Source organism: Archocentrus centrarchus, chromosome 12 (genome assembly GCF_007364275.1).
Source record: "Archocentrus centrarchus isolate MPI-CPG fArcCen1 chromosome 12, fArcCen1, whole genome shotgun sequence".
NCBI lineage: Eukaryota > Metazoa > Chordata > Actinopteri > Cichliformes > Cichlidae > Archocentrus > Archocentrus centrarchus.
Genome location: NC_044357.1, coordinates 6,740,195 through 6,762,625, shown reverse-complemented (window position 1 = coordinate 6,762,625; position 22,431 = coordinate 6,740,195). Strand labels below are relative to the sequence as shown.

Here is a 22,431-nt window from a genome sequence, read left to right as displayed (position 1 = left end):
TGCATCACCAGCACAGTATAGCGCAGCTTCTTTCTCTCGTATGCCTCCTCCACTGATTCTTCCCACGGTACAGTGAGTCCAGGAAGGGTTTCCATATCCAGCCAAAGATGTCAGTCTTAGAGTGGACAAGGCCTGTTAAAAAGTCAATTGGGATGTATTCCAAAATAAGCTTCCTCCACCCAAAAACAGTAGGTGACTTATTAGAAATCCATTGCAGTAAAATATTCTTCCGAGCACAGTAAGTTAAAATGTTATACAACTTACTCTTGTTTTTGTTCTTAATGTATTTACTCGGTAGACCAAGGAGAAGAGACACTGGATCGAGACTGATGTTAATTTTAATAATTTTCCTAATTTCGACCAGAATGGCTTCCCAATATTCCTGGATCTTGGGACATGATGAGAGACAGCGTGTGAGGCTACCTTCATGTATTTTAAATTTAGGGCACTGTGGAGGGAAACCTGGTTTAAACTTAGACACCCGGTTTGGGGCCAAGTGCGCTCTATGCAGTAATTTAAGTTGTAAAGCCCAGGAACAATTACAGACAGAAATTTTTCTGTCAGATTTCCAAATACTGCTCCACATTTCTTCTGTGATCTCGGTATCCAGTTCTCCTCCCCAGGTATGGGCCAGAGTAATTAATGAGTTAGACTTATGAAATTTTAATGTTTTGTAACACATACTAAATCCAAACACCAGCTTTTCAATGCCCCAGATCTCAGTGTCCTCAAGTAAAGTTGTTTCTTTTTTAACAAAATCTCCTATCTGAAAAAAAGCGGAAGAGATTATTTTTTCCTATTCCAAAGGCTTCTACAACTTGATTAAATGACATGAGAGTCCCCTCTTTGAAGAGACAGCCAAACCACCCATTCCCCAAAACCTGCATCCGGCATACCCGGAAGAAAATAAAGGTTATGGACAAAAGGGGGTAAAGGGGGATGTTTTCCCAGATCTCCCCTCAGTATGTTGAGCTGCTCTCCAAGCCTTGAATGTATTAACAGTAATTGGACTGTTACAGTATTTATTTATAATTTTCATATTTTTAAGAAAAATACTTAAGAGGGCAGCTGCACCGTGAGGCCTCTATATCCAGCCACACTGTAGATGGATTTCCAAATATCCACTCCAGAGTATATAAAAGAGAACACAGTTGATATTCTTTGAGATCTGGAAGGTCTAGGCCTCCCATATGTCTTGGAAGCTGTAGTGAAGGCCCTTTTTTTGCTCCAGTTAAAGGAACTAAACCAGCCTTTTAGTTTTTGGATTCACTTCTGAGTAAACAGAATAGGAATCATTCTGACTGGCTAAACCAAGCGAGGGAGAATGGTCATTTTAAGAAGTGAAATTTAACTAAATAACATTAATTCACAGTAAATAACTGGGGGCCAGTTTTTATTGGCTGCTGAACAGCAACAGTGTTCTCGGCAGCTGGTGTCGATCAAAAAGAGAAACAAAATATGAGAAGAAGAATAGAAAGAGTCCCATCACACAGAACTTACTGAATATCCAATCCTCATGATTCTTCTGGACCAGAAAAGTGAATTGTGTCTCTTTTGTGAGTAAATGATAGGAAGATGTGAAATATATGAAACAAACATTTGCTGCATTCAATTTTTTTCTATTTCTTTTGGCAGATGTTGTTTACTGGTGAGCCACATCAAAGACTGTGCTCAACATCCACCACTGTAGCAGTTGCAGCACAGAAGGAAACACAACAAGTCACCTTTAAAAAGGGGTCACATCGATTTAGGGAGGAAAAAACCTGATGGGGACATCCCCAGTTTAGCCCCATCACTATGACGCTATAATAAATGTGCACAGTGTACAGTGTGTATGACTAACTTTGGAAGGCCTTTGATGCAAAGAGCCAAATCTTTGGTCATGAAACGAGCCTCGACGGTCTCGATGCAAACGGCCTCCAGCGCCTCGGAGAATCCTCGTAATTCTGCATTGTTGTCAAGCTTTGCCCGGTAAAGCAGGCCCCACATCCACGCAAAGATTGAGGCTGTAGCAGACACACACACACACACACACACACACACACACACACACACACACACACACACACACACACACACACACACACACACACACACACACACAGTGACAGGGCAGGCTTTAGCTATTTAATCCTTAGAGATAAGATGACATCACCAGAAACAGGGCCTACCAACGGGGTTGGTGGAGGTTTCTTTTCCCTGCTAGTGTTGTCTGTAATGGCGCATCACTGTGCCATGCGCAGCCTCTGACTCGACTGTGCGCCCATCAGGACAGACGAGCACACTGGTCATCATACGCAGGGAGCCGTAACCTAAAACACAGGGGCACACAAAACTACATCAACATCTGCATGTCATCAATCTACAGTAGAATTCTCTGCACAGTTCTTCACATAACTTCTGATGCACTTTTTTTCAACCAACCTTGTGCCACAGAGTCAGACTGAACATCTCCATCATAGTTTTTGCAGGCCCAAATGAAGCCTCCCTCAGATTTCATGGCTTGGGCCACCATGTCGTCTATGAGATGGTGTTCACACCAGATGCCCTTGGCCTCAAACTGAGCCCGATATTCCCTGGAATACAAAAGAAGGAGAGCAACACCTTTAGGTTCTGGTCCACGTCTGCTACAAGAATGGGTGCACAGCTCTTTGTGCGCGAGTCGTCTTTACTTCTCGTATATCTCCTGGAAGACGTCTTTCAAGCGACTGTCGTACTTCTTCAGGATGGTGTTCTTGGTGCTGAGGTAGAGAGGCCAGCCTCTGGACAGAGCCACCTGGAAAGAGCCGTGGGCAAAGTCCCTGATGGACTTATCTGTGTTGTAGATTCCCAAGGACACACCGCCTGTGCCTGAACACACACAAGCAAACAGGAAGCAGACGCAGAGGAGATTCACAGGAAATATCAAAGAGCATTAAAGACACACAAGATTGGACAAACTCTGAGAAAAGAAGCCGGTGTTCCTCTCACTCGACCACACCGATTAAACCTGAACAGAGCAACACTTACAGCATAAACAGAGATACTTCATATGTTTCACAATAAAAACACACTTTCCTGTGACACCCTCCACTTTATATTTGATCACTTTGCTCTGAAATCTACGAAGGAGTATTAGGGCCACATTGAAAAAAAAAAATTAAATTGTGCATTTCGAGAATAAAGTCAAAATTTCGAGAATAAAGTCGTAATTTCGAGAAAAAAAGTCAAAATACTATTTCGAGAATAAAGTCAAAATTTCGAGAATAAAGTCGAAATTTCGAGAAAAAAGTCAAAACGTCAAGACGTCGTATTACATCCCACAGGCCATGAAATTAAGTGAGGAAAGTGACCACTACCTGCCAGAGTGTGAACATTAATGAAGAGAGAAGGTAAGTGAAGTGTTCATGTTGTATTGTTGACTGATAGCCACACGCGGTATGTAAATCTTGAGTACAATGCTATTCCTCCGCTCATAATCTCCCACATAAAAAGTGACAAGCAGCCAAAATCTACTGGCCAAGCTAGCTAAAATTGCAAGATGCTATCACAGACGGTACACTTTGTTTTTATTAGTTGTCATCATCTTAAACTAATTGCTTATGTTAACATCCTGTGACTCTTTTAGATCTGTTTAAAGGACCATACTCTGGAAGAGAACCGCTTCTCTGAAACTGACAAAAATGGCAATCACCGTGACAGATTTCCTACGTGATCGGGGGGTTCCAGAAGAAGCACTCACACTAATCGAGGAGCAAAAGGTGCGATGTGACAGAGACACAGACAGGGTAGCCAACTATAACCTGCAAGTGAATCATGGTATTCTCTGAGAATGCAACCGGGGAAAAGTGTATGCTATAATAACTTAAGATGCAGAGGCCCCGCAAATTAGGTCATTTCAATATAACAGCCAGTTTTCATTTGCATTTTTAGGGATTTTATATTCAGGCTTTTCTTCCACTACCACTTGTAAATGCTCCACTGTAAAAAATGTCAATCTATTATTTATGATATGACAATGATATACAACAGAGGTGAATGAAAGACTATACAGATATATCCATACATTGTTGGACTGGGATAGTTTGGTGACTGTTTTTCTTCAATATTGACTTGGTTGCGAAATGATAGAAATAGGACACACCTAGTTAACTACTTACTAGTTTAAATACATCAATCCTTCCATTTTCTGCTTATCTTGTTGCTGTCATTCTTTCAGCTGCTCCCTTGTTCATAACGGGTTGCCACAGCAAATGGAAATACATATTTTATCTTTAAGATTTTTACACCAGATGCCCTCCCTGACACAACTATTCCTGGGATGTTAATATACCATTAATGGATTTAATGCAAGTTATTGCATTTTAATATTTAATTTAGCCATATAAGATGATAGTTTGTGGTTCTAAATTTAGTGGGCTATTTTTGTTGTTTGAATGAATTTGAATGTTTGAACTTTAAATTTAAATTCATTTGAATAATTTTGTTGGTATATTTCTACAAATTACATTTATTTTGAGGGCAGAAAGGTGGTGTGGTGGTTAGAACTGTTGTCTCATAGTGAGATGGTCTGGGTTCGAGTCCACCTTGGCAAACCTTTTTGCGTGGAGTTTGTGTGGGTGTTCTTCAGTTTTCTTTCACAGGCCAAAGACATGCACTTAGTGGGGTTAGGGTTCTATTTAGGATTTTAAATTGCCCATAGGTGTGAATGGTTGTCTCTCTCTCTCTCTCTCTCTCTCTCTCTCGCTCTCTCTCTCTCTGTGTTAGCCCTGCTACAGGCTGGCAACCTGTACAGGGTGTACCCTGCCTTCTGCTCTAAGATAAGCTGAAGAAAATGGGTGGATGGACATTTACATTTAATTTACTTATCTCCCAAAGTCACAAATTGCACACAAAGGTTAGGCTACATTCATAACATACAAATCATTTGCTATATAATCAACCATTTAGTATAATGACCTGAGTAAGATGCCATGAGTTTGTTCAAATGAATTTGCAGATTCTTTCCAAAGTTTTCTGCATACATATGACAAATGATCCTTATCGTGGTTTTCCTATTCTTCACAGATCGACAGGGATGTCATCTTGCTTATGGACGATTCAGCTTTGGCTAACTACATTCCCTCATATGGAGACAGAATTGCTCTTTTTAATTTTTGCAAAAATCAGAAACCTGTCTCAAAGCGAAAAATGGGCCTTTTTTAAAAGCTCAGAGAAAAAATGAAACTAAGAAAGGAAACCAAACAAAGTGAAGAGGAGCCTAAAACCTCTAAATCCAACTCTAGACGAAGAGTCATTAGACGGACTGTTGAGATAGGTTGGATACACCAAGACAATACTGAAATCAAACAGGTTAGAGCAAAGCAAGGAGGAGGGACCAGAAAAGTTGTTATGAACATCAGTGGTGGATATAATGACATCCTGAAAGAAGGGAAAAGTCTTTTTTTCCCAAATGGTGTTTCAAGTAAAGGCCATGAATCAGACTTCACATTTGATGTTTGGGATTTTCAGCAAAATTCCTTATCTGGTGACATCTCAATTGGCACAATATATGACACCATCAAACTTCCCATGCTGCGTTTCTACATTGCCACAAAGCAACAATCAGTTGTAGATGTTTCTTCTACTGAATCAGAACACACTGATGTTAATTCTAACTTTGATGGCCAGGATGACATTATTGAATTTTCTGACAGCCAGTCCTTTTCTTCGGCACCCAATTACTCAGATAATGATCAGGACAGTCCTCATCAGCAAGTTGCCTCTGACCAGTCAATTGTTACAAATCAGCCAGTCACCACAGATCCCATGGTGGCTTCAGAGGTCCATTTTATCTTACCAGAGATATTATCAGATGATGCAGTTGTTCTTCACGACTATGTAACACTGGGAGAAAATCCACATAATATCTCTGACCCAGAAATTACATTTGGCCCAAATCCAGAAGATGATTTTGATAATGCTGACACACTGATTTATCAGCCTGAAACACCTGACCATTCACCTCAAACAAAAATGCTAACCATACACCACGCAAATTGTTTCAATGATATGATTGAAGCATTTTCTGACCCAGACACTCTGACTACACAACTGACAGTGAGGCGACTACTTCCAGATAATTCTGAGGAAGCTGGTAGTGGCTCAGGGGTACTCAGAGATATCTTTAGTGCCTTTTGGCAAGAATTCTATGATCGTTGCACTCTTGGTACATCGGTGAAAGTGCCCTTCATCAGACATGATTTCAAGGCTGACACCTGGAAAGCTATTGGCAGAATTTTCTTGAGAGGATACCAAGATTGCCACTACCTTCCCATCAAGCTTGCATCCCCTTTTGTTGAGGAGATGTTATTTGGAGTAGTGTACAGTGACCTGACAGAAGTCTTTCTTCAGTTTGTAAGCTGCCAGGAGCGAGAGATCCTCAGACAGGCTTTACAGGACTTCTCTTCCATTGAAGCTGATGACCTTCTTGAGGTCCTTGACAACTATGAGTGCAGAAGAAGAGCCTCAGCAGAAAATCTACAATCAATTTTGATTGAAATTTCACACAAAGAACTTGTGCAAAAGCCAATGTTTGTAATTGATTGTTGGAGGGATATTGCAAAACCACAAATCAGTCTGCATTATGAGAAGCTAAGGAAGATGTACGATGACCTTAAACCCACATCTAAAAAGGTGACAAGGCTGTTAAAGTTTCCAGGTGATATGACAGCAAAGCAAAAAGAGGTTGAGCATCATCTCAAAAGGTATATCAGAGAACTCAATGAAGAAAAACTAGGGAAGTTTCTGAGATTCTGCACAGGTTCTGATTTGATTGTGTCAGACAGTGTCACTGTGGAGTTTACAGTAATGTCTGATTTTACAAGACGTCCAATAGGACGAACATGTGGCATGTTCCTACAGCTACCTGATAGCTACGAAAATTTCCCTGACTTTCGTGCTGAATTCAACGAAATTCTTGAAAGCAACATTTGGGTGATGGATATTGTGTAGCATTATTATGTGGCCCCTTAGCCATAATTCTGGCTATGCTGTTGCCAGGCTAATAAGTTTAAAATGGTGAAAAAGATCACAGCCTTAGTTAACCGATAGAAACACCTACAACTGTTTATTTCCTTTTCTTAGGTGTACTTTGTCTTCAAGTCTCATCTGTTCTGTCCGGTTATACTAGTGGCCTATACTGGACTTTTTTGATATCTGTTTTTACAGGGCCACTTCAAGTACATTTCTCACAAGCTGGGTTCTAAGCTATCAGCAACTGCATATCTGTTTTAAAAGGTGCTGAATTGGAAATGACATGTCTTTGTGTGTAGATGTTATTACAAAATTGTAATAAGTGATTCATATAAAATAAATGTAAATAACAGACAGTTAGGACCTTATTGATACTTTTCAAATCTTCACTGACAAAATATTGTTGGATTGAATCTGCACTTGATATGGTAGGTGAGCATCATATTTTATTTAAAGTTATTGTAAAATAAAACCAACATGTGCAGACTCTTGTGAATAGACACGTTTACATCTGTTCTAAGCAGCTACAGCAAGCTAATGTGAATACCAATTACATCCTCCAAGGGATTCCTATGCTTTTCAATTGGCTAATCAATATTTGTGAATGTGCACATGTAAGATTTCCCGTTCATGTGACATTTCCCATTGTTACATCTTCAGGGTTTTATGTTGCTTAGTATGTTCATAATTTAGACAATGTATTTTTTCTTCATATAGTCACTGAACTGCATTGAACTGCTGCTGCAAAAATGTATTTCAGTTTTGTGCCTTAGGATATGGTTTCCCAAGTACACACAGGACAACTGTGATGAAGCCACAAGTTTTACATGATTGATCTGTAACTGCACAAATCATATTAATTCTGGGAGTATGCCATGCTATTTTTTTTTAATTTTTTTTGTCATTTTAAAGTAATGGAAATTGTTATTTCTTTTTATGTTATCTTAATTTTCTTTACAAATGCACCAAAGAATGTTCATAATTTGATGTTTTTAAAAGTGCACCAGTTTCATTTCTGTATGATCTGTTTAACAATCAGTTAAGTTAATAATCAAGACTTAATAGCTAGTTGATAGCACAAAAAGTTAGTGAAATAAAGAGTTTTCTATTTAAAGATTTTGTGTCTAGTGACTGGCACCTGAGTAATTTTGCAGGAAATTAAGTGCACATTGCATCCTCTACAATACAATCTTTTAATACTCCAGCATGATGTGCCATTGTTACAGACAATATTCTTGTAGACTGTTATGGTAACCTTCATGTTGAGTCAGTCCTTGACAGTTTAACACAAATTAAATTGAAGAATAAAAGCATAATTAACCCACCACAAATTATTTCAGCCTTCATATATACATCGCTCCTTCACAGCAAACACTGATTAAGGTAGTCAGAGGGGAAAAAAGGAATACTTTCATTGTGAAAATAAAGTTTTACAAGTAGGCCCATGTTATGGGTAGAAATAGCTTTTATACTCTGTTAAATTGTCCACATTTAGAGGACTTCATGGTTTCAGTACCAGGCTTCTGAAATCTGACAGCTCACACCAATTAACGTCCTTAGAGGACTATCCTGCCTTAAATATTTAGCAGTATTTCATTTCTTAGTAACAAGTACAATTCAGCAGCAGAAAATGCATCTCTTGGAGCATCCCATCCTTTTTCCTGCATTAGAAGACAGCAGAGATCAAATACAGTTTCATCACAGGGGTACTGGCTTTTGGGGGTGCACTCCTCCTTACATAGGGCCAGCTCCTCCAAATCAATAGTCTTAAGACAGTCTTCAGCGCCATGCATCTCTGGAAGTGTGTACATCAAAACAGGACGGCCTCCAGTCACCCCGTGACCCGCCTTTGGCCTTATTTTGTGGGAATTCCAGGTTGTCACGACTTCATTAAGTTCGTCCTGAATAAAAAGATAACGAAAACATCATACTGAAGCTTTTAATTTTTCTGTTGCTGCTGTTGCGCGCATAGTCCTAATAAAAATAGTCAGGTGTGCGAATTTTTTGAGAATTATGCGCTCCAATACCAAATATTAATATTCCAAATATGCTCTAATTAAAACAATGCTGACTTTATGATGGAAGATGTGGATAACGAAAGCAAGGGTAATGAGCTCGGAAACGTACCTGAACAAGGTTTAGGAAGCAGAACTGAATTAAGCTTTTATCCAAAAAATCACCGGAGAAATGCCCATCATCTTGGAGAGTTTGGAAAAGATTGATCCAAAACTGTGCACTTTGTTTTCTCAAGATTCCCCACCAAAACTCAATACGCTGGTTTGCGGTGCTGCGCCCATAGACAAAACTTCGGTCTCTTGCAAAACTGTCAGTGTGGTTCCTTCGCAAAAAGACAAGCATGTTTTCAACATGTCCATTTTCTGTCCCCCTGTCAGCGCGCAGACGCTCCGGACATCCTCCCAAGCGCGCAATAGATGTGATGAAGTAATCAGCAATCACCTTTGGGTCGTTGTTTGTTCTGTAGGCTTCCATCCACACAACATAGCGACTAAAACCATCAATGCAGCCATTGATGCCAATGCCATAGGGCTTCAGTTTATCGTACGAATCCATGTGCCACAGAGGATTTGGGCCTTTATTACGGTAATGCCTGCGTCTCAGACGGCGCGCCCGCCTGAGCTCCACACCTTCAGGATCAAACAACTTGATCAGCTGCCTTATTGTGTCTTGTGATGCAACATACCCCCTCTGTAATGCACGAAGGTGTAACCACCGATATCCTTGCATCTGTCCGTTGCCAGCTATTTCATTTTGCACAAATCCGGACAATTCTTCCAAATCTGTGTGATTTTTCCTTCTGACTAGACACAGATTTCTGCACCATCTCTTCAACGTCCTTATACTTATAACTACACCGTGTTTATGCGCTAAAAGAGAAAGAATTTCCTTATTACTAAAACCGATTTTGAAATATAGTTTCACTAACTCATCCACGCAAGGCATACTGGAGAGGGTATAGCAGACGTCGCGTGGCAGCTGTTTGACTTGAAACGACTTTATTCTCGAAATTTCGACTTTATTCTCGAAATAGTATTTTGACTTTTTTCTCGAAATTAGGACTTTATTCTCGAAATTTTGACTTTATTCTCGAAATAGTATTTTGACTTTTTTTCTCGAAATTACGACTTTATTCTTGAAATTTTGACTTTATTCTCGAAATGCACATTTTAATTTTTTTTTTCAATGTGGCCCTAATACTCCGTCGTAGAAATCATTGTTATGTGACACTAATGTATCTATATTTGCACACCTGGAGCATATTTGTCTCTGATACTCAGCGTTACTTTACTACAAGTCAAGCCAAACTTTATTTCTAGTCAAAGTTAGAGGCATGGCCACTTTAACTGCTGGGTGGATGCTAACCAGGTGGTGTTAGTTGCCAGCTGTCTCACCTGAGCTGATTCAAGCCACTGAAGCGACCTCTAGAGCATGTTTGTGGTCGTACCTTTAGAGCATTTGTAATGCAAATATCCACCCAAACAATTAACTGAGATGTGCAGTTAATTGTACCAACAGACTTTTAAAAGATGCCCGTGCTCCAGTTTGTGAGTGAAATTGTCGCCTTGTTTAATGTATATTTTGCCCCTAATTAGCAAGTAAGTTTGGCCTTGGGCCTAGGAATGAGTTTTTTTTGTTTTTGTTTTTTTTTTTGGGGGGGGGGGGGGGGGGGGGGGGTATGGAAGCAAACTTGTGTCATCAGGATCTGAATTTTAAATGCCATTGAATTTCTGGCACTGCATTTTTTTAATGCCGAAAAAAAGTGATTGAATTTTTTGCCTCTGAATTTAAGTCTCTGAAATTTCACTATCTCATTTTCAGTTTATTTTTCAATGATCAAAATTTCAAGATAAAAAATTCACCCTTTAAAAATTCGATGCAAATATTTTCGAGTACTCAAATGCGATAGGTCAAATTCAGTGTCTAAAATTCGCTGTCAGAAAATGCGGTGAAAAGTTATCCACCCCCAGGCAAGAGCAATCGATGCTGGCTGAAGTCAAACCAAACTCCAGCCAATCACACAACGCTTCTTTAGTCACGTGATACATGGCTGGCGCTGGGCGGGAAGACAGAAGAACTATGGCGGCCAGCAGTAACACTCCGGTAAGCAAATTATTCTTTTCTTACGTGTCTTTAGATAAATGCTATACCTGACACACACAATGTAAAAAACAGTAACTAGTGCTCCTAATGATACTTCAGTTACGTACATAAAATAGATTCGCTCGTTACAAACATCTAAAATACTTATATAACAATTTCCAAAGCCTTTTTGTGATGTATGAACCTAGAGATGTCCTACCAATACTTACCACAGGGGGGCAGACCGCCACTAGGGCATACAGGGGTTCTGATAGCAACAGTAGCATAATAAACAAAGGAGTGAACCAGTAAGAAGTTGTCCTCCATGCTCTGTGTGTCGAGTAATAATGTTTACTTAGTGAGACTATAAGGGAGCAACATAACATAAATTGGCAACGAGTCGTGTATTTCGGAATACTTTTCATCGACTGGCTGTGAAAGTTAAGTCAGCTTTGTGCAAGTTTTTGGACCGAAATGAACACCCGCGTTTTTGGATAGCTAATGTGCTGATCAACTATGAGCCAACCATCATCGGAGGACCCGAGTGCAGCTAGTGTTACATCTGCGGATACAAGGACATCGAGTGCTTCGAGTTCATCTACAGTGCACGTAATCCCAGAAAGACGTATGATGGCTGGAATATATGGACATATGGACATTTTCGATGAGTCTGGTGAGCAATGGGCAACGTATATTGAACGTTTTGAGCATTACGTGGTGGCTAATGACATTCATGAGGCTAAGAAAGTTTCAGTACTGTTCAGTGTGATGGGACCTAAAACGTATGGACTGCTTCGTAGCTTAGTAGCTCCCGTGGCACCTGGCACAATGACTTACAAACAGGCTGTGACTGTGCTTAAAGATCACTTCACACCGAAACCGCTCGTTATAGCCGAGAGGTTCAGGTTCCACAAGCGAAATCAGGGGGAAGGAGAAACGGTAGCACAGTATGTAGCAGTGCTCAAGAAGCTATCGGAACACTGTGAGTTCGGGGCTTACCTAGAGGACGCTCTGAGGGACAGATTTGTTTGCGGATTGAAATGCGAAGCTGTGCAGAAACGCCTTCTGACTGAGGAAAACCTCACGTTCAAGAAAGCTGTTGAACATGCAGTGTCAGCAGAGACAGCAGCACGCGACGTACAGCAGTTAAGTAATTCCCTGAAAGTAAACGCAGTGTTTTCGCAAGGTGAAAAATGCCGCCGCTGTGGGAAGGGAAATCATAGTGATGATGACTGCTGGTACAAAGACCGCGAATGTCACCAGTGCGGGAGGAAGGGCCACACGAAACGAATGTGCAGGAGTAAATCAAAAAGCAGTCATGAAAGAGAACATAAACACAAAGATATTAAGCCTGAACAGAAAAGCCATGCACACAAACGCAGCGTGAAAGATAGAAAGAAAAAGATCCATCACGTCGAGGCGAATGAAAGTGAAAGTGAAGGAACGAAATCGGATAGTGACAGTGACTTGGGACTGTATGCAGTGTCTCAGAAAGGGAAATATTCACGCATATCAGTAGTGCCAACAGTTAACGGAAAGAAAATGGAGATGGAATTGGATACAGGGGCTGCAGTGTCATTGATTCCTTGGGAACTGTACAAACGAAAGCTGCATAAGTTTCCTCTGCAACCCACTGATATCATACTAAAGACATACACAGGAGAGCCTTTGGCACCAGAAGGAGTTGTTAAAGTGCAAGTGGCATTGAACAAGCAACACGCTGTCTTGCCACTGTATGTGGTGAAGGCGGATGCTCCACCATTATTTGGCAGGGAGTGGCTGAGAGCCATTCAACTAAATTGGAGAGACTTAAAGACTGTACATGCAATTGAGTACAGACAGACAGACAGCTTAGAGACAGTGTTAAAGAGACACTCCGCTGTTTTCTCCGATAAGTTAGGCACCATGAGAGGAGTGAAAGCCAGGCTCACTCTAAGACCAAACAGTGTACCCAAATTCTGCCCACCACGCAATGTGCCATATGCTCTTCGACCGCGAGTGGAAGCTGAGCTGACACGCCTCACTGAGCTTGGCGTCATCTCACCTGTGGCGCATAGTGACTGGGCTACGCCAGTGGTGCCCGTGAACAAGAAGGACGGCGCCGTGAGACTCTGCGGGGACTTCAAAGTCACCATCAACCCAGCTCTCTGCATCGACAAGTACCCAATTCCACGTATTGAGGACTTGTTTGCTTCTCTCGCTGGAGGTCAACGCTTCAGTAAACTGGATCTATCTAATGCATATCTACAGATGGAAGTAGAAGAGAGCTCCAAGAAGTTGCTGACCATCTCAACACAGAAAGGACTGTTCTGCTTCAACCGCTTGCCATTTGGTGTAGCGTCATCGCCCGCCTTGTTCCAGAAGGCAATGGACCAGGTGCTCCTTGGACTGCCACACACTCACTGCTGCCTGGACGACATACTGGTCAGTGGTCCTGACAAGCAGACACACCTGAAAACTCTGGATGCAGTACTCAGCAGGCTAGAGGAATACGGCCTGCACCTCAAGCAAGAGAAATGTCTCTTCTTCCAGGAATCCGTGGAATACCTGGGCCACATCATCGATGCTGCTGGGCTCCACAAGTCACCGGAGAAGGTACGTGCCATCGTGGAAGCACCAGCACCAGGCGATGTAAGTAAACTTCGATCTTTCCTAGGAATGCTTAACTATTATGGACGCTTTATCCCTGATCTGGCCACTGTGCTAAAGCCGTTGAATGAACTGCTGAACAAAGAAAAGAAATGGCAGTGGACGTCAGCCTGTGCATCAGCGTTCCAGAAAGCCAAAGCACTCCTGGTATCACAAGAGGTGCTCACACACTACAACCCTGAGTTGCCTCTCTGTCTCGCTTGCGATGCTTCACCCTATGGGGTCGGAGCTGTTCTCTCGCATGTCATGCCGGATGGCGATGAAAAACCCATCGCCTATGCATCCAGAACTCTCAGCAAAGCAGAACAAAACTACGCTCAGATTGAGAGGGAGGCGTTAGCGATAGTCTTTGGAGTACGCAAGTTCCACCAGTACCTGTATGGCAATACATTCACGCTACTCACTGACCATCGCCCGCTTACAACCATCTTCAGTCCAGTGAAAAGCACACCATCTATGGCTGCAGCTCGCATGCAACGCTGGGCGCTCATGCTTTCCGCTCACAATTACACCATTGAGTACCGAAAGGGGGCCCTACCTGCCAACGCTGATGGACTGTCAAGGTTACCGCTCCCTCATGCCCCCAGTGAGAAACAAGGTGCAGTGGAGGTGTTCTACACGTCACAGTTGGACACATTGCCAGTCAGCAACGCCGAGATCAAGCGTCACACCATGTCGGATTCCACCCTGTCCCGTGTCATGGAAATGGTCACAACTGGTCGTTTTCCAGCTGCAAAGGACGCAGGTGAGCTGTCTCCCTATCTCCAGCGCCGCCATGATCTCACTGGCAGCACGGATGCCTTATGTGGGGGTTGAGAGTGATTGTGCCACCCAAACTGCGCCCCCGGGTGCTGACAGAGCTACACTCAGCACACCCAGGTGTAGTAAGGATGAAGAGCTTAGCTCGTAGCTACGTTTGGTGGCCCAGCATCGACTCCCAGATCGAGCACCAAGCAAAATCATGCCACTCATGTCAACGAGTGCAGAAAGACCCTGGCCTAGCACCCTTACACCCGTGGATGTGGCCATCCAGTCCTTGGGAACGGATACATGTGGACTTTGCAGGTCCATTTGAAGGGCACATGTACCTGGTCATAGTGGATGCACACTCCAAATGGCCCGAGGTGCACATCATGGATAGCACCACATCCAGCAAAACCATCCAAGTGCTTAGGGGACTTTTTAGTCGCTATGGCATTCCACACAGTCTTGTAAGCGACAACGGCCCTCAGTTCTGCTCTGAAGAATTCAGCACGTTTCTGAAAGCCAATGGAGTCAAACACATTCGCTCAGCACCATACCACCCTGCCTCCAATGGCTTGGCAGAGCGATTTGTGCAAACCTTCAAGCACGCTCTGAAATCTTCCAGAGGAACTACACCAGTGCAGCAGCGTCTGGATACATTCCTCCTGACCTACCGTAACACCCCCCATGCAACAACCAAGGAAAGCCCTGCAATGCTGTTCATCGGACGCAAGCTGCGTTCTCGACTGGATTTCCTGAAACCAAGTATGGCTGGAACAGTGCACCAGTCACAAGAGGCTCAACAGCAACGACGCCAGCTACACTCTAAACAGAGACAGTTTGAACTTGGTGAGCCAGTGCTCGTGCGTGATTATAGGAGGGGGGAGGATAAGTGGACGCAAGCTGTGGTGATCGAGAAGACCGGACCAGTGTCCTACATGTGGGAACACAAGGGGTCTGGAAGCGTCATGTGGACCAGATGCTGACTCGGCCCGAGTCAGACCCACCAGAGACTGCAGGGAGTTTTCCTGTGAGTTGTCCGCTGTCACTTCCTCAGACAACCACACCTGACCCAAATACACCTCAACAGAAGGAGGATACTGATACAGTGCCACACACACCACATGCACCACCAAAAACACCCAAAACACTCAAGACACCACAGTCCACAGAAATGACACACACAGAACATTCAGAGACAACAGGGACTGTACGACGATATCCTGTGAGGATCACACGTCCGCCGGTACGTTACAGGGATCAGTAAACTTAACAACCACAAAAAAAAAAAAGAGTTGAACAATGTTGACATTCCAAGATGTTGTAAAAAAAAAAAAGAAAAGAAAAAGTTGAAGGATGTTTAAGAATGTTTGCTTTTGTAGAATGTTGTTAAATGGTTCTGAGTTTTGATATTTGAAGTGATTATAAGCTGTGACATAACTCTCCTATTTTCTGGTAATGTTGTGGAGAAGTAAAGAAAGAAATAATCTCATGTAGTTTAAAAGGGGATATAATGTCTTACGTTTGTTTCCGAAGAAATGTTTTTGTTACTGACAACAAATCTTAGTGGGGAGGAGATATGTGATGTATGAACCTAGAGATGTCCTACCAATACTTACCACAGGGGGGCAGACCGCCACTAGGGCATACAGGGGTTCTGATAGCAACAGTAGCATAATAAACAAAGGAGTGAACCAGCAAGAAGTTGTCCTCCATGCTCTGTGTGTCGAGTAATAATGTTTACTTAGTGACACTATAAGGGAGCAACATAACACTTTTGTAGGCGGCTTTTCACATCTGTTATGTTCAATAACCTGTAGGGGGCGGTAGGCGCTAATTGTAAAACTTCACCAACGCTGGAGGCAACGACCACAACAACAATCATGGCGGCACCGAACGAGGGATTTTCGCTATACTTAGAGAGAGAGAGAGAGAGCAAGCGCTCGCCTGTCTGTGGCCTTTGAACACACGGAGACAAATTTGGCAGTGAGTGACACCCACTGCCCGTGCATGTACTGCTCTGTTGGTCGCATATGCAGGCTTTGGAAGTACAGATTAGATTTTGTATTTAACGTAAATTATCCAACGAGCCTCATACGGCATTTTGAACTAGACCAAGTGCTAGATTTACTCAGAACCAACCTGACACTTGCCTATTAATAAATTGGTCTTCAGTAAAGTACAGTATGTTGTACTTGTTGCTGTGATACACATCTTTGTCATTGCAGGATAATCGAGCTGAAATTGTACGTTCAGCCAGGCGTTTACTGCATTTACTGACATCGCCTCAGGGACATCCAAGCACAGCAAGTGATGAAGCCACAGATCAGGATACAGGGTGTAGCAGATATTTAAATAATGTTTTATACCCTTATATAAAGTCGTTTGATCTGCCCATACTAATGTTCCAAATGTTTATGGATACAATCCTGCAGAGTAGAGCAACATCGTGGTAGGAGTGAAAGTTCAGCTGCTCGGCCTGACAGACAATCACTTCAAATGGAAATGGCCAGGTTAGAACTTAACACATGTTCTAACACACAGAATTCTGTGTTATAGTATAAACAACATGTATACTCCATTAAAAAAAGGACTTGTGACCATTGAGTAACTGGAATTGTCTAAATTCTGTGTATGAAACAAATTGAATAATTTTCTGTATTTGGAGCCTAGTGCTATGCTTTGCTGAATTTGTGAACATTTATGTTGTGTTTTTTAGAACCTTTCCAGGAATTTTTAATAAAGGCAGAGGAAAGAGATGCTTTTCAGCAACAAATGTTATACCTGCCAAAAAGATAAAGCCCCTTGAAGTGTCTTTCTACTTGCTACCAAAGCAGTATGACAAAACTCCAAGTGAGAAAGAGAAACTGATCCATATGCAGGCAGGACTGGGTCCAAGGACTGCTCATCTGGATGAGAGCACAACATATGAAGAGGTAGTGTGCAATTAAGTACTTAGACTGGATCTAAGGAAATATGAGAATCAATATATATATGTATATCTAATAATTTACCTTCAAAGATGGACATAGTAGATAATTGACAAAACAACAATTTTGTAGGATCTTGCAGCTTTGAGGTTTGATGATCGTTATTTCAGTTTTTAAAGATTAGTTTTAATTACTTTTTTTTTTTTTTTTTTTGCTTGTAGTTATGTGATGCCCTCAAAGTTATATATCCAAAGCTGAGATCAATTACTGGTGGATGGCTGCTATATAAATCAGCAGGTAAGCCCACACAAGTTTTATTTATTTAGATATTTTATTTATTAAAAGTGGGCATCAACTGATTGTTGGGCCTTGTGGAACACATACTGTACCGTTACTTTAACAGGTAATTGCTTTACAGCAAACAGAATGTTTCCTTTAAAGGTTTTTGTACATTTGTTAAGTCAGTCAATGTTGAATTTAAGACATTTTTGTGCACAGTATTAGTCACGCCTACCTAATTTACAAAAAGTTAAGTGAAAAAAAAAATGTAGGTGGCTTAAACGATTTCTTTATTTGCTATTGCCAGATAAAATATGACCTATAGTTAATTTAACAGTTGAAAAGTGCAAAATGTCGTATTTGACTGCACTGATTTCTACAGGAGGATGGGGTAGCCGAAAACTCTCTCTTGTGTCACCTGATGACACTGGATACACAGGCAGACTGTTAAAGTCTGCAGGTCGTTTAGTCATTGATGTTGATGGTGACCAGCCTGATATGGATGGCTGTCATCCTGCTGAGATAAAATGTAAGTGTTTTTTTGTTTTTTTTGTCTGTCTTTAAAACTGGCATCAACATGTGAAATTTTTATTTAAAACACCACGTGTTCTTTGCAAATAAAAAAATTGCAGAATATTTATCACTGCTTATCAAAAGTGGCATAATCAGTGTGAAAACAGCTCCTGCTTGTATCTTTCTTCCATTTTTCAGCAGCAGCAATACAGCCATGTCCTGTTTGTATGGAAATGTTCTCCAGTAAATGTATTGAGGAACACGCATCTATGTGTGGGGAAAGGTAACGTTAAAGATTTTGTGTTGAAGGGTTTGTTTTCACATGGAATGCAAATGCCACTCCTGTGAATTTTTTTTTTCTTTAGTGTAGTGACTCATGAAAATGCCATCAGTGAGGAAGAACAATCAGCAATGCCTGGACCATCAACAACATGTACAACTATTACTGAGGGTAGGTGCCTCTCTGGTTTAGCCATGAATCAATGTTGAAGAGTAGCGCAGTTATGTGGGTATGTCACAAAGTCTTGTCGTGATTTAAAATTTGTGAACAGTCAACAGTATTATGTGTATTATTGAGGAATGGTAAAATAATTAATTGTACTACACGTTGAAATGTAAAGAATGTCTGAGAAAGTTGTGCTTTAATGGTTTCTTTTTAGACTGGTCCACTGTCAGTGACCCCAGCAAGGCCATATCTCAGTGTGCCGATCATTTTCTTCATATTCATGCAATGGAGAGTTCGTTAACTCTCAACATGGATATTAGAAGAAGTCCTGCTGAACAGGACATGGCCCTGATTTCATTTTATAAACAAACAAATGTAGAATGGGCCCGTCCACTGAAGTGCAGACTTGAAGGTAAAACCAGCCAAAAGATACAATTGTCAAACAATAATCAAAACATATTAGTTCTAATTTTACGTGTTGTTACAGGAGATACTGCTATTGGAGATGGTGTAACACGTTTTTTTTCTCAATATGCATGGAGAAACTGAAGACTGGGTTTCATATCAATTTCGGTATGTATTTTGTGCATCTGGAATCATACACTTACTTTTCCTTTGTTTTGTTTACACTGGCAAGGCAAATTAGCCCATGGCAGGCATCCATAGAATAGATATTTATTGATAAACATTGCCAGGTCAAGAAACTTTTATAACCAGGTGTTTTGCTGTCTGGGGAACCAACAGTTCACACACCAATTTATTGTGATAGCAACCATAATACTTTGTTTAATATCTTTGATGTTTTTGACAGCAAATAGCAGTGTCACTCGGCTTTTTGAAGGAGAGCCAGGCCATTTGGTCCCTTCAGCATGTCACTTTCTTGTTGAAAGTGACATGTTCCTAATGGCTGGGAGAATGATGGGTCATTCCTTTCTCCATGGAGGGCCATGTCTGTCAGGACTCAGCCCTGCTGTTGTGCATGTCCTTCTTGGTGGGAATCCTGAAACTTCAACAGTCACTCTGGAGGACTGCCCTGATCTCGATATCCGCGACACAATCAGGCTCGTATGTTTATTTTTTCCTCGCTAGTCCCAGTTGGACATACTCTCATTGTATAGCCAAATTCTACATACAGATCAGCTCTAAGGGCAGTAATTGGAGCATAAACTGGATACTCTGTTGTGTTAAGTTCATTGTACAAGTGCACACAGACTATTTGTCTTTTTGCAGTGGCTTTTTATATGCTAATATGAAACTCTCTATTATTGAAGTTGGAAGGGGAATCGCAGCTTTCAGAAAAAGACAAAATGCGGATCCAGGATTTGGGCTATGCTTGGGACCTCCCTTCCGTGACCGAAAGCAACCGGAAATGGGTTTTTGAAAAACTCCTAATCCATGCGGTGAGTGAAGGAGTGAAATGTGTTTCTGGTAGAACTGGGCCCCAATTCAGGAAGCAGATTTAGCTAAAAACAATAAAAAAAAACCTCGGGTTTGTAACTCTAAAATAACAGAAACTGTTCTAGAAAGAGAGCTATCTTCAACTCTGAATCAGTTACCATGGTAACAGACTCTGTGAACCTAACCTGCTCACTGGCAGGTTTTATCCAACAAACTGAGTATTTCTCTGACTCCTCCCCTCCTGCTGCACCTGAACCACCTGTCTGACACTCTGATCATTTCCTCATTCATAAATTGGCTGTCAGAGGAGAGAATTCATCTGCAGACGTTTGTTTGTACCAGCACTGAAATCCCAGTTAGACATTCATTTATTTTTGTACGTAACATGAAGCTTTTACAGTCGTTCACTCGTCAACAGGCTGTAAGGACGGAGACAGCGATGATGTCACGCATTATGAGCATAGCTGCCAGACTGTCAATAGATTCCATATTTACTGAAAATTATTTAAACAATTAAATGGTCATAAACTGAACTGTCACAAATTGCAGAAAAAACACCTTCTAAAAAAATGTACCTGAGGTCTGCTGCTGTCTCAGTCTCTAACACACAGGTCGCTCAGTAAACTCAGTCTGAGCTGTTTCTCCACAGTTTTATCTTCACTTTCTGTCTCCTGTAGTTTGTCCGTCAGGCTGCAGCTGAATAATTAATTTCATCTGATGAAAATTCAAGTTGCATAAATGATGTCAGTGGACATAAAATAAATTCTATATTTTATAACAAACTTTAATTCTATGATTACAGAGTGGGCCAAGCTGATTAAAATGATTTGTCATGCTCTACACTCAAACGTATATTCCTTGATCCGCTGGATTAAATTTGAGGCTCTGCTCCATATTTGCCCGTTGCCAGATGGTGAATCCTGGTGTCGGTGCTCCATTGATGATGACTTTCTTTCCTTACTCACATGCTAACTGATTGAACTAACTCTGATCAGCCGTTCTGGAACGGGAAACTAATGAAAGTTACCAATCTCACAGTTGGCCAACTGAGAGTCTGATTTAAACTCGGTTTGTTGAACCTGCTTCCTGGAATATGGCCTTGGGTTTTAAAAAAATGTCTAATTTATTAACTATTAAACTGTAAACTATTTTTTTTTACCTTTTTTCACGTGGTTTGAAAACCTTTTTGATAAAAAGATTGTTTTGCTTATACTGAGGTTAGAATAAAATATTGGAGAGAGAGAATATGTTCCATTAGTTCTTATCACTATTAATAGGTAATTGGACGAGTCACAAGACAGATCAAGCAGCTGCGACGAGGTCTTAAAGAAACACCAATGTGGACAGTGCTGACTCAGCGACCAGACACAGCAGCTTTGCTACTTCCAAAAGAGGGAGCAAGAAACATCTGCCCTGAAGTAAGTTAGTTAATAAATCTGATCTGACCTCATTTGTATTTTAATTTAGCTGAAAAGATCAGAGTGAATTATGCTTCTCATGTGCATTTCAATGCAGGTTCTTCTGCAGCGCATCACTTGGCCACAAGCAGACGATGATGATGATGATGATGATGATGACGACGACTGCTCAGCTGACAGCAAATGTCGTGTGTCGGGTTACCTCCAGGAGTTCATCACAAGAGGTTGGCTGTTAGAGAACACTTGCATGTGTGATTTAAACAGCATTAGAATTTCCTTTTGTTTGTTTTTTATGTAGCTACACCGACTGAACTGCTGAATCTGGTGAAATTCTGGACAGGCTGGGAGGTCCTGCCAACAGCTCTCTCTGTAGAGGTAACCACAGGAAGATATATCACAGCCTCAACCTGCTTTGAGATTCTGCGCATCCCTTGCCACTACAAGGATTACACTTCTTTCCAGAGTGACTTGCTTGCTTCTGTTTCCACCTGCCAAACAGGGTTTGGTTTACTGTGAAAGTACCAGCTGATGTTTCAATAATTCAAAGTTTTAAAAATATTTTATGTTCTGTTTAACTGTTTTTTAAAGGGTTTTTTAAAAAAAGTTTTAAAGAAGTCATCTGGAGTACGTTTTGTAAAGTTGATATTTCATCTTTTTACAAGACTCAGTCAAGTCAAAACTGGATTTTCTTGTCTTGGATAAGACGTGAATTAGTTCTTTATCAAAACCTGAATAGCTGATAATCTTCACTGTTCTTAAAATAAAACAAACTTACCACTTCAAGTACCAGAGCTGTAAAGGGTTCAGAATTTTAAAAAGAGTCCTGAGTTTACATTTGCTGGCTTGCATGTTTGCTGTTCACAGGAAATCATTAAATAAATGTTTTGGCTACAGACTTGTCTTCAGTATCCTCCCTTTTGACTCACCAAAAACAGCAAACACCCAACAAGTGCAGGTATTTTGA

General features: G+C 41.3%; 3 protein-coding genes and 2 pseudogenes across 5 annotated transcripts; 3 read left to right on the top strand and 2 right to left on the bottom strand.

Moving 5' to 3' along the window:
- Positions 1 to 33: 33 nt before the first annotated feature.
- Positions 34 to 3,031, bottom strand: LOC115789720 (isocitrate dehydrogenase [NADP] cytoplasmic-like; annotated as a pseudogene).
- Positions 3,032 to 3,264: 233 nt separating this feature from the next.
- On the top strand, positions 3,265 to 8,076 carry LOC115788979 (uncharacterized). Of its 2 annotated transcripts, XM_030742118.1 has the most exons (3): positions 3,303 to 3,371; positions 3,608 to 3,740; positions 5,047 to 8,076. In XM_030742118.1, exon 3 carries the CDS (start codon positions 5,200 to 5,202, stop codon positions 6,970 to 6,972), a length of 1,773 nt encoding a protein of 590 aa, XP_030597978.1. In that variant the 5' UTR covers positions 3,303 to 3,371; positions 3,608 to 3,740; positions 5,047 to 5,199; the 3' UTR covers positions 6,973 to 8,076. The 2 variants fall into 2 exon arrangements, with proteins under 2 accessions (XP_030597977.1, XP_030597978.1); XM_030742117.1 differs by having other exon boundaries at positions 3,265 to 3,740.
- A 183-nt stretch (positions 8,077 to 8,259) lies between these two features.
- Positions 8,260 to 9,564, bottom strand: LOC115789719 (uncharacterized). Its single transcript, XM_030743234.1, has 2 exons — positions 9,121 to 9,564; positions 8,260 to 8,894 (listed from the first exon to the last, which is right to left on the bottom strand). Exons 1-2 carry the CDS (start codon positions 9,562 to 9,564, stop codon positions 8,568 to 8,570), a joined length of 771 nt encoding a protein of 256 aa, XP_030599094.1. The 3' UTR covers positions 8,260 to 8,567.
- A 1,475-nt stretch (positions 9,565 to 11,039) lies between these two features.
- LOC115788987 (uncharacterized) lies at positions 11,040 to 22,323 on the top strand. 2 transcript variants are annotated; one of them, XM_030742128.1, is made up of 16 exons: positions 11,040 to 11,112; positions 16,305 to 16,470; positions 16,713 to 16,822; positions 16,920 to 16,997; positions 17,204 to 17,420; positions 17,636 to 17,711; positions 18,076 to 18,222; positions 18,405 to 18,489; positions 18,572 to 18,657; positions 18,866 to 19,063; positions 19,139 to 19,224; positions 19,463 to 19,716; positions 19,923 to 20,051; positions 21,327 to 21,467; positions 21,565 to 21,691; positions 21,766 to 22,323. In XM_030742128.1, exons 11-16 carry the CDS (start codon positions 19,188 to 19,190, stop codon positions 21,981 to 21,983), a joined length of 906 nt encoding a protein of 301 aa, XP_030597988.1. In that variant the 5' UTR covers positions 11,040 to 11,112; positions 16,305 to 16,470; positions 16,713 to 16,822; positions 16,920 to 16,997; positions 17,204 to 17,420; positions 17,636 to 17,711; positions 18,076 to 18,222; positions 18,405 to 18,489; positions 18,572 to 18,657; positions 18,866 to 19,063; positions 19,139 to 19,187; the 3' UTR covers positions 21,984 to 22,323. The 2 variants fall into 2 exon arrangements, with proteins under 2 accessions (XP_030597988.1, XP_030597989.1); XM_030742129.1 differs by lacking the exon at positions 16,305 to 16,470 and having other exon boundaries at positions 11,093 to 11,112; positions 18,405 to 18,657.
- Positions 11,497 to 15,470, top strand: LOC115789718 (uncharacterized protein K02A2.6-like; annotated as a pseudogene).
- Positions 22,324 to 22,431: the final 108 nt, after the last annotated feature.

Coding starts and splice junctions, on each gene's coding strand:
- LOC115788979 (XM_030742117.1), top strand. CDS start 5,200: ATGAAACTAAGAAAGGAAACCAAACAAAGTGAAGAGGAGCCTAAAACC.
- LOC115789719 (XM_030743234.1), bottom strand. CDS start 9,564: ATGGATTCGTACGATAAACTGAAGCCCTATGGCATTGGCATCAATGGC. Junction 8,895..9,120: donor GCTTCCTAAACCTTGTTCAG/GTACGTTTCCGA, acceptor CTTTTTATTCAG/GACGAACTTAATGAAGTCGT.
- LOC115788987 (XM_030742128.1), top strand. CDS start 19,188: ATGGAGAAACTGAAGACTGGGTTTCATATCAATTTCG. Junction 19,225..19,462: donor TGGGTTTCATATCAATTTCG/GTATGTATTTTG, acceptor TGTTTTTGACAG/CAAATAGCAGTGTCACTCGG. Junction 21,692..21,765: donor CCAGGAGTTCATCACAAGAG/GTTGGCTGTTAG, acceptor TTTTTTATGTAG/CTACACCGACTGAACTGCTG.